This window comes from Mercenaria mercenaria, chromosome 14 (genome assembly GCF_021730395.1).
Source record: "Mercenaria mercenaria strain notata chromosome 14, MADL_Memer_1, whole genome shotgun sequence".
Taxonomy (NCBI): domain Eukaryota; kingdom Metazoa; phylum Mollusca; class Bivalvia; order Venerida; family Veneridae; genus Mercenaria; species Mercenaria mercenaria.
The window spans coordinates 42300100-42312065 of NC_069374.1; the positions used below are offsets into that span (position 1 = coordinate 42300100).

An 11966-nucleotide genomic window follows, 5' to 3' on the forward strand; every position below is an offset into this window, starting at 1 on the left:
ACTGTCTGCAAAACAAATGCAGATATTAAATTGAAACTTCATATGTGTCTCTGTGGTTATAAAACTAGTTGATTGCATCAAGTCCCATAACTATGTATTTTGGCATATTATGCCCCCTTTTGGACTTAGTAAAACTTTAACCAGAAGTTTTCTATCTCCAAAACTAACGCAGATATTGGATTGAAACTCATAGATATTTTAATATTAGGGTAATATTCCTGCGTCTGGGACAACGATTCGCATAGTCAAGAATTGGCTGTCTTACGGACAGTTCTTGTTACAGGTTGCAACAGCAGTGAAGTTTCTCCAGAATGCCAAGGTACAGCAGAGTGCCCTCAGTCAGAAAAAAGCATTTCTACAGAGAAAAGGTGACCTACTTACAATTTTCTTTTTCCTCCAGTAGATTTGGTAAAAAATAGGGATTTGTGACTATATCTAAGTAATCTGCTGATGGAAATTTAAATACCGGTAACTTTACATAAATATAGATCACTTTAGGATGGTGGTGCACCTGCTGTTTTGTCAGGATCACATCATTAACCGTAGTTAATGCCTTTTAATTATTTTTCCAATCCATAAATTCCCACATAATGAAGTTATCCTTTGATGGATCTTCACGAATTTTAACGCAAATACGGATACTGTCAAATCATTATTATTAGTGGGGGATTAATGTTCGTGGATTTTGTGGTTTAACTCAACCACGAAATTTAGTCCCGACGAACAAATTGTGCCCAAGATAATGTAAATTGTACTCAATGTCGCCAAAAAAGACACCATAGCCGTCCGATCTGGTTCATAGTTGTGTGCATGCGGCATTGACCTGCAGCTTTTGTTTAGTTTATGGAGGCTTCATCAACGATAAACATAGATATGCATCGGGAAAAAAGCGACTTTTTCATTCAGACATTTACCCGTGGTTTGTTTATGACATGCTCATCAAAGTAAAAGTAGATACTAAAAAAAAAAGAGTTGTTTGATGTAGCGTCATGTGACAGACCGCACTATGCTGCGGCTGGTCTTTGCATTTATTGGACCCGCTCTGAAATGTTTATACACTAGGACATGTGGTAAACTACTAGTACTTAGGGACTATTAAAAATTATAAATTAATTGCTAGATTTGCTTAATATTTCTAAGTAATTTTGGCAAAATATATACTTGTCAATACAAACTTTTGACAAACGTATTACAGTAGTGCTTATAATCATATTATTCCTAAGACAAATTATGTATATTGAATTTATACTTATACTAAACTGCTATCTTTGTAGGAAAATCAAATTTTAAAAATACTTCCAGAGAAAATCTAACATGTATGAAGAAATCAGTGAACACAAATAAGTGTAAATGATTAGTTGTTTAAGTTTTAAACAAATCCGTTAGTTGAACCACCTATTAAGTACTTTAGTACCTATGCCAGATAATTCATTTATACAATAGTTACGTGTTGTTTGTCAGGCTTAACAACTGAGGAAATAGAGATTGCTGTGAAGAGAGCTGGGGTCCAGCAGAATAATGCTGGTACAACTGCACAGAGCAGCACTGGGTACAAGGATGTTGTTGCCATGACACCAGGGACAGCACCTGATGTACCTGTGAGAGGTACTCTTCTACACATATATTTTTATGCCCCCTTCGAAAAAGGAGGGGTATATTGTTTTGCAGATGTTGGTTGGTAGGTAGGTATGTCGGTCAGTAGGTAGGCCAGTCGGTTTCCAGATGATAACACAAGAACGCTTGGGCCTACGTTCATGAAAGTTGATTGGGAGGTTGGTCATGATGACCCCCATCAATTTTGAGATTAGTAGTTCAAAGGTCAAGGTTACAGTGAACCTGAACAGTTGAACAGTTTTCAGACAATAACTTCAGAAGGCTTGGGCCTAGGATCACGAAACTTAATAGGCAGGTTGGTCACCCCTATTGATTTTGAGTTGAAAAGGTCAAAGGTCAGAGTGACAGGGAATATTTAATCCGTTTGGGACAATAACTTGAGAACACTTGGGCCAAGGATCATGAAACTTATAGGGAGGTTGATCATGACCAGCAGGTGACCCCTATTGATTTTAAGGTCAGTAGGTCAAAGGTCAAGGTCACATGACCCTGAACAATTAAACTGTTTCCAGACAATAACAAGAACTCTTGAGCCTAGGATCATAAAACTTGATAGGGAGGATTGATCATGACCAGCAGATAACCCCTATTGATTTTGAGGTCAGTCGGTCAAAGGTCAAGGTCACATTGACCTAGAACAGTAGAACTTTTTTTAGCCAAATAACTAGAGAATACTTTTGTGTAAGATCATAATGTTGTTTGATACGGAGGTCACTTATGACTGGTAAAATTATTGATTTGAGGTCAGTATGTCAAAGGTCCAGTGCACAGTAACCTAATAATTTCTGTTCCTTGTGTAGTTACTGAATGCATCAAGCGAGGTGGGGCATTCCGTGTTCTACAAGCTCTTGTAGCATTTTATTAGCTCAACTGTCACATTGACAAGGTGAGCTTTTGTGATTGCCCTTAATCCGTCGTCCGTCTGTCCACAATTTCTTGTGAACACCATAGAATTTATAGATTTATAGAATTATAGAATAGATTTGCAATCGAATTTAATCAAACTTGCACACAACTTGTATTGGCATAACATCTCGGTTCCCTTCGAAACCTGGCCAGATCCCATCATGGGTTCCAGAGTTATAGCCCTTTTAAAGGGCCAGAATTTGCTATTTCGGCTTTTGCAGTCATATAGAGACTTCATTTATGGTTTGATTTGATACAGACTTGCAAAATATCTTTAACAACAATAGATCTTGGATTCCATGATGAATCCGTCAGATCCAATTATAGGTTCTGGAGTTACAGCCCCTGATAAATCATTGAAAGAGCCAAAATTTGTTGATTTTTACCTTGTAAACACGATAGAAGTGACATTTTACATTCGATTTTAACCACACTTACACACAATTTAATTCACAATAAGAGCTCAGTTCCTTTCGAAAACTGACTAGATTCCATCATTTATTCTAGAGTTACTGCCCTGAAAGGGGCAACATTTTCTATTTTGGCCCTTTCAACCATAAAGGGGTTTCATTCATGCTTTTATTTGATACAAACTTGCACGAAATGTTTTTCTTGATTATCTCTAGGCCAAGTTAGAAACTGGGTCATGTGGTCACCAGGTCAAATCAAAGGAAAAGCTTGTTGACACCCTGGAGGCCTCATGTTTGAGCCTATCTTCATGAAACTTAATCAGAGTGTTTATCTTGCTAATTCCTATGCCAAGTACAAAACTTTGTCATATGGGGTCAAAAAGTGGGTCACCAGGTCAAATCAAAGGAAAACCTTGTTAACACTCTTAAGGCCACATTTATGATCCTATCTTCATGAAACTTTGTCAGAATGTTTATCTTGATGATTCCTAGGCCAGTTTTGAATATGGGTCATGTGGGATTAAAAACTAGGTCACCCTCTCAAGTCAAAGGAAAAGCTTGTTAACACCCTATCTTCATGAAACTTGGTAAGACTGTTTATCTTGATCCTAGGTCAAGTTCAAACTGGGTCATGTGGGGTCAAAAAATTAGTCACCACTCAAATCAAAGGAAAGCTTGTTAACACTGTAGAGGCCACATTTAGGACCCTTTCTTCATGAAACTTGTTCAGAATGTTTATCTTGATGATTTCAAGGCCAAGTTTAATAGATGAGCGATATAGGGTCATCATGACCCTCTTGTTCACTTAGTTACGGCCCTTTGTAAATTTTTTCTTTATATGTATATATGGAAAAAAAATGTTCAGGCTCAGCAATTATTTGCCAGATTTCTATTTAACCTTGGAATTATTATCAGTACCAAGCCTAGTTGTGCCTGTGCAAAGTGGGTTTCATTTGTCATTTTCACATTGTGATGCACCTTGCGCAAAAAGTATTTGATATGAATTGATGAAAACTTGCACGAATCTTTATTATGATATAAACTTGTGCACCTCCAATTTTTTGTCTGGCTCTACCTCCTATTTCCAAAGTTATGGCCTCTGAAATAGTCAAAAATGCGCATTTTCAACTATTGACGTGCCTAGATCAAATGGTATTTGATGTAAATTCGTGAAACCTTACCGAAGTCTTAATCATGATGTGACCTTGCACATGTGGCATTAGTGGGCTCAGTGCTAATTACAGAGTTATGGCTCTTGAAATAGCCAAAATAGTGGATGTTTGTTTGTGATGCTCATAGCTCAAAAGGTATATGGCCTAAAATAATGAATCCTTTATATAAAATGTTTGTTGAGGCTATACCCCCTAAAGACTGCAAAGATTTGAATTATTGCCCCTTATTTGTGACAAATGTACCAATGGGGGCACACCCTGTGTCCTACAGACACATTGTAGTCTTTTAATTAGCTCTGAAACCAACTGAGCTGTTTCATTAGAATTTCAGATAAACATGTTAGCTATCAGGAGGTTTAGTCTCCCCTTACTTGGATTCAGTGTTGTTATATTTTCTGGTCCTTTGGGGTCATGGAGGCCATTCAGTATCTTTGTAATAGAATTCTGCTTAAGCTGGTGCTAGGGGTAGTGAGTGGTGTTGCAGTTTCCATTACCTCTCATAAACAGACTCAATCAAACGGAGTCTGCTATTATTCTTCTTGGTTGCATTCTGTGCTTCCAAAGGATCTTTTTACAGATTTTATTAAAACTATCACAACAGCAATCTTTAAGTGCCGTGTGGTAGCTGTAAAAAGTCTCCATGTACTTGGATTCAGTGATTTTATATTTTCTGGTCCTTTAGGATCATGGAGTCCATTCAATATCTTTTTAATAGAATTCCGCTAAAGCCTGTGCTAGGGGGCGTAAGTGGTGTTGCACTTTCCATTACCTTTCTTGAACAGACTCGGTCAATTACAGATTTTATTAAATAACAAGTCCCATAAATCTGATGGCTTTTTATATAAAATTGTCTCCCTTGGTAATTATATTTGATTTTTCACATTTTCTATGATCAAGAAAATGATATTAGATGTACTGATGATTTATTGTAGCATTGTGAAGACAAACTGAAAGGCACAATAACCATAACTCTGCCCCGAATAAGTATAAGTCATCTCCCTTTTAGCACCTTTTTGTAAAATGTAATGAATAATTTTAGTATGACTTAACACCTTGAAAGATAATTGAACTTATCAAGTCTTATACCTGATTTTTTTACCTGTTGCATTTGTATTTGATTTTTCTCATTTTCAGTATTAAAGAGATTGACCTCCCACTGAGTAGATTTTGATATAACTTGATACAATGTTACATGTCATGATTAGGAATTGAAAGACATATTTACCAAAAAATCTGCCCCGAAGAATGTTAATGTAAATGCCCTTTTATACTTGTTTTCATTAATTTTAAGGCAATGAACTGAAAAGTACAAGAACTGTACCTGTTTCTTGAAATATAGATAAAATTGTCTCCCGGGCCCTCCCAGATTGAAACATAAAAGGTGCAGTGACTAGTAGTGAGTATAATTTACTTCCATCTTATCTTATAAGGCTTTTAGTGGGAATATGAATCACATGTAGTTAAGTGATAGCTCTAGCTTATTACAGTTGAAACATTTACTGAAAATTAAATAAGACAACAAATTTCTGTTTTAGCTGAAGAAGTGAGTAAGTGGATGAAAGCTAGACATATATTGGCTGTGGTAACCATGGTTTCCGGAATATCATATGCAGCTTATAAATTATACAAGGTAAATCATTTAGATACTTCAAAAATATTGTATTGAAATGATATACTGCTGGCAGTGAAGCATCTCCGAAAACAAACAGCTTTTTGGCTGAGAGTTATACAGAAATACATTTAAGTAATACTGAAAGTTATCATAAAAATATATTTTATATTTTAATTCTCCCTTATTCTGGGGAAACATATTGTATTTGAAAGATTTGTGCAAATATTTGTCTGTCTGTTCATCTGTCTGTCTTACAATGTGTCTGTTTTGTACCTTTTAAACCCTATGAAGGATTTTCAAATGGCTTGGCACAATTGTTTCCCATTATTAATTGCAGGGTGTGTTAGTAATTCCACATACATGTATTTCTGAAGAGAGTCAATTTAAAGCCTGGAAATTGTTTTGATTTAAGAAATAATAAATCTGTTCCTATATTTTATCAGTTAATAAAATATGGGCAGGAGTTTGGATGCGTAATAATTGAATCACGAGTGATTTAATTATTCGCATCCAAACGACTGCCCATGTTTTATTAATTGATAAAATTATTGGAACATATTTATTATTTTGATTCTAACAACGCAAATTTTACGCATTTTACAGTACTACATTTTCAGCGTAATAAGTCATTCGAGTCATATGCTGTTACAATTTACCACCTATGGTTAGAAAGAGTTGCAGGGCCAATGAAACGTATAGACATTTGTTTCTTTTTATCAGAATTTTGAGAAGTATTTATGAATTAGTAATCTAACAGCTGGCGAACTAATTATGAAGAGAATCATCAAATTAGGCGAGTTGACCCTGTGTTACAAGTTACGAGCTTAACCTTATATGACGTCACATCATTATGACGTCATACTTAATGTCATACATTTATGACGTCACTGCTGAATCTTAATTAAGCTTATTGAATCCGCTCGTAGAGATCAAAACGTGTTTTACGGTCCTACACATAAGTCAGTATGACTTTTTATCATATTTGTGTTTTTTGTTTTCGAAATGCTGTTTTTAAACGTTTGGCCCTGAAATAATTCGTATGTAATGGAACTGAAGTAGAATCTCTTATGCCACAACCATAGGGGGTGAAATGTAACAGCCAACCATATTTTATCGTAGATTCATATATAGGCAATTTTGCTATATGTTTATATAGCAATTGCTGCAGATCGTGTTAGAATAAGAAATAATATATCCCAAACAGTGATTTGTCCTTGAATAAAATGATTGTTTGGAGTTTACATGCAAAGGAATTATATCACGAGGAGGCAGATATATTTGAGATATATTATTTCAATTCTAACACATTAACAAGGACTATTATGTATGACCTTGACCATAATTTCTAATTTCTGTTGATTTATTTTCCAATGCGCCGCTATGCCGTCTTACGCTATGACGTAATAATTGTGACATCAGATGAAATTTTGAATAATAACACACAGTTTTTAGCCTTCATTATTTAATAGGGAAATTAATTATCATCTAGTACTATTATCAACCACTTATCTTAGCCTAACCTAACATGAAAATGTATTAACCCTCTACCATATGACCACCTTTCAACCAATGAAAATGCTACAATAGTGTGGGAGGTAATTTATAAAACACAATGAGATGATGTTCAGGTTGATTGCAGCCTTTTGCAATGTTGGGTTAAGAGTTTCCTGTGAGATAAAAGTCCTTTACAACCAGAGTCAAATAGGAAGTCTTTGCAGCCATTCAGTATCTTGTTTGTTGTAATGTTTAACATGATATACAGGCAAAGTTTGGAATGTAAATGGTCAGTGAGTATTAAATTTTAGTGTCCACTTTTAATATATACTTCCTTGAAGTATATTTGGATAACTTGATTACTAGAAGCTTTGTGTGACTACCTGGTTGATCAAAGAACTATATCAAACCTTTGTCTCAAATATAATATAGCGAAGGCTCCTTTTTCCAGTATTCCTGTACATGATGAAGAATTCTGTGCATTATTTCACTATTGTTTGAGACAAAAATGCATAAGGGATTCATATTGTGTATCAAACAGGAATTTCTTGGACCTTGGTTATTTGGTGTTCAAACAGCAGACAAGCGCCTAGAGAAATTGGAAAAGATCGTTGCTGAGTCAGTAACCAATGTCAACACAACCTTGACCTCTATAGAGGAAACACTTGGTAAACAACAGGAAAAACTGCAAATGCTGTCACATGATGTGAACAGTAAAATGGTGAGATTTAAACTCTTGAAAAAAATTTTAGGATAATTTGTTATATGTATTTATAATTGTATTGTTTATTTCTGCAGTACCATGTGCTGAGCCAGATTTTTCTACAAATCTTGGAAAAAGTTTTCAAAACTAACTAGGGTATTTAGGTTTTAAACAAATTCTGTTATTCCATTTATTCCTTTCTTGATTTATTTAAAGTCTTTCTATGTATTTTGTGTGTAGTTTTTAGCTCACCTGAGCACAAAGCACCATTTTCCATCCATCTACACTTTTCTTCAAATGACATCTACTCTGAAACCATTTGATGGAAGTTGGTAAAACTTGGCCTGGATCTTCCTTGGATGGTCCTCTTCCAAAGTTGTTCAAACTGTTCTGCTTGGTTGCACATAGGGACCGCTATAGTTAAAAATAGAAAAACCTTCAAACAGCATTCCCTAAACCACTGGTCTGATCTTGAAATAATTTCACACAAATAGTGCTTATGTAACCCTCTACCAAGATTATTCAAATTATTCCAAGTCATCAAAAAACGGCTGCCAGGGGGCGTTGTCATTCTTTCCTATATGTATATAGTGGAAACTTCTTGTATGAAACTGCTGGCCCAATTTTAGAAATAATTTCACACAAATAGTCCTTGTGTGACCTTCTACCAAGATTGTTAAAATAATTTTGATTCGTCAAAAACATGGCAGTGAAACTGCTAGCCTGATTTTTAAATAATTTCACAGAAATGGTCCTTTAATGTGTGACCCTCAACCAAGAATGTTCAAATAATTCTGATTTATTTAAAGACATGTCTGCCAGAGGGCATGGTCACTTTTACTATATGTGTATAGTGGAAACTTTAAAAATCTTCTTGTGTGAAGCTGCTTGCCCAATTTTAAAATAATTTTACACAAATAGTCCTTGTGTGATCCTTTTACCAAGATTGTTCAAATTATTTTGGTATGTAAAAAACATGGCCACCACAACATGAACATAAAAGGTAGAGTAGTATTCATAAAGGTATAAAGAGCATTATTTATTACCTTTCCAAACAAGCCTTTAAGTAAGAGTATGACTCACATTAAGTCATACATCAAGTAAGACTTGTAATGTATAAAATATGTCATACACCATGCAAAAGACGCATGGTTTATATTAAATGAAGGTGGTTTGTTCTATGCTTGTGTGTTTGTACAGGGAGGAGAGAGCAGCCCTGCAGGACAGAACAGTGCCAGTATTAGTGAGATCAAATCAGAACTGTCTTCAATCAAAGGACTTTTATTAAACAGGTACAGCCACTCTTTAAAGAATGCATGTACTTGACAAAGTATTCCATAATGCACTTATTTTTGTTTTTAATATTTTCCAAAGCTAGATGATGTTCACTCAAGTAAATGTTTTGTAAAACTTACATACATATACATGTACTTTATTTTAAATACCCATTTAATTTTAAATGAAGTTTTGGAGTAAACATGTCAGTATGTGTGTGTGCCTCTATCTGTGCACCTGTGATAACTTTTTAAAGGATTGGTGGATTGAATTAAGTTTCGGTACACTAATCTTATCATTATAGGGGTGGACTGGTGGTCTAGTGGTAACAGGCTTGACTGTCTATCCAGAGGTTTGGGGGTTCAAATCCCAGTCCATGCAATGGAAATTTCTGAGATGCTCTTGAGCATCTCCCACGTAACTTGAGAGGCCTGTACTAGTTCTTCCCAGGAAGGAAGGCTTCATGTGTATCGGTGCTATACACCGGTCTTGTTAAAGAACAAGACTGTCTATTCGCAAAGAGCTAGGCTAAGTTAGCTGGACAAGCCTGTATCTAAAAATGATTTCTCTATCTGTTCTGGGGGCTTTATCTCACTCTGTCCCTCTGGTCAGATCGCTCTGTGTCTGTACTAGTAGCACCCTGTGTGGTAGCCTGGGAATCCAGTCTGACAATTTCTAACTTTTTTTCTACCTGCAAATTGACAGCCTGGGGAAACCTGTTTTCCGACTGCAGCGCCACCTATATTACACCCGAAATATGCGGGTGTTTGATAAAGAACGATAACTTCTGAAAGCAATAATCCATGGCTAAGAATAGAAACGGAATTATCACGGAAAAGAAAGATCGGAATCGTGTACTTCCAAAGGTTTCTGAACATTTCCGGGCCTTAGACAAATACCAGTTTGTACCTCCCATAGCTTTTCCAGCAAGTTGTAATAACTTTTAAATATGTCAGTTAACTTAAGTTTACGTCATAGCCATCAAGATGTTATATTAATGCAGACCTAGTGATCTACGAAAATTGACGAATTTTCGGCAGCATTGCCTCGTTTTCGTTTCAAACAAGCGCATATATGATCACATGTTAATTAGGCTAATTATAGAAAATTGATAATCAGTAGTGACATGGAAACTCCTTCAGATTTCCCTAGGTGTTGATAATACCAGAAACTCAATGAATGTCAGTTAACACTAATTAGCGCAAATCAAGTGGCATCTTTAATGCGTAGATATTATGTATTATTTCTTCTGACAAAGCACAAATATTATCAATGGCTTCCCAGGCTACCTGTGTGACTGCGTTTGCTGTAAAGCGCCTTTGAAAGTGTTTATCATTAAAAGGGCGCTATATAAATTTGGTATAACTAGAAGATGCTTTTGTAGAAAAGCGCATGTCTCCCCCAATGCATTGTCGTATAAGCAAGAAGTAAATAGAGGACAGGTGTGAAAGTCAAAGAAACATTGATGGTTGGCTGCAATAGGGATTGTCCACTTGACATGTCCAATTATCCCACTAAGTTTCAACATTCTGGGCCTAGTGGTTCTCAAGTTGTGAATTGGAAACTGTTTTCCATGTTCAGGCCCCTGTGACCTTGATCTTTGATCGAGTGACCCCAAAATCAGTAGGGGTCATTTACTCTGCATGTCAAATCATCTTATGAAGTTTCAACATTCTGGGTCAAGTGGTTCTCAAGTTATTGATTGGAAAGAGTTTTCTATGTTCAGCCCCCTGTGACCTTGATCTTTGATGTAGTGACCCCAAAATCAATAGGGGTCATCTACTCTGCATGTCAAATCATCCTATGAAGTTTCAACATTCTGGGTCAAGACCATTGAATGAAGATGGTTCCAAAAGTTTGCTAAGAGTAAATCCTGTAAAACCGTGCTTCATTAGAATGTATATTTTCCATACTTTAGTTTTGATAAAAATACTAAGAAATAAGCCTGTAATTCAAAAATATGAAAAGTATTTTGTTACTGATTGCTTAAGGCGAAAAAAGGAATTAGATTGGTGTAGTACAGTTAGACTTCTGTAGTAGAATTAGATTGAGGTAGTGGAGTTAGCTTTGTGTAGTATATTTAGGTTGGTGTAGTGTAATTAGACAGGTGTAGTGCAATTAGATTGGTGTAGTGCAGTTAGACTAGTGTAGTATAATTAGATCAGTGTAGTGCAGTTAGATTGGTGTAGTGCTGTTAGATTGGTGTAGAGCAATAAGATTTGTGCGAAGATTGGCATGGTACAGTTAGATTTGTGTTAAACAATTAGATCATTGTAGGACAATTACATTGATGTACTGCAATTAAATTGATGAAGTACAATTATATCAGTGTAGTGTAATTAGACTGGTGTAATGCAATTAGATTGGTATAGTACAATTAGATTGGTTTAAAAATTGGCTTGGTACAATTAGATTGGTGTGATGCAATTAGATTGGTATAGTACAATTAAATTGGTTTAAAAATTGGCTTGGTAAATTGGTGTAGTGCAATTAGATAGGTGTAAAGATTGACTTGGTACAATTAGATTGGTGTAGTGCAATTAGATTGGTACAGTACAATTAGATAGGTGTAAAGATTGGTTTTGTACAATTAGATTGGTGTAGTGCAATTACATTGGTACAGTACAATTAGATAGGTGTAAAGATTGGTTTTGTACAATTAGTTTGGTGTAGTGCAATTAGATTGGTACAGTACAATTAGATAGGTGTAAAGATTGGTTTTGTACAATTAGTTTGGTGTAGTGCAATTAGATTGGTACAGTACAATTAGATAGGTGTAA

At 35.5% G+C, this 11966-nt stretch overlaps 1 protein-coding gene across 1 annotated transcript in view; it reads left to right on the plus strand.

Annotated features, from left to right (window-relative positions):
• LOC123527386 (peroxisomal membrane protein PEX14-like) overlaps window positions 1-11966 on the plus strand; it is a 60505-nt gene that overhangs the window by 43905 nt on the left and 4634 nt on the right. Inside the window, exons 3-7 of the mRNA XM_045306793.2 lie at window positions 284-368; window positions 1462-1605; window positions 5638-5732; window positions 7750-7929; window positions 9112-9203. Of these exons, the coding sequence (XP_045162728.2) occupies window positions 284-368; window positions 1462-1605; window positions 5638-5732; window positions 7750-7929; window positions 9112-9203 (596 nt within the window). The remainder of the gene's footprint in view (window positions 1-283; window positions 369-1461; window positions 1606-5637; window positions 5733-7749; window positions 7930-9111; window positions 9204-11966) is intronic.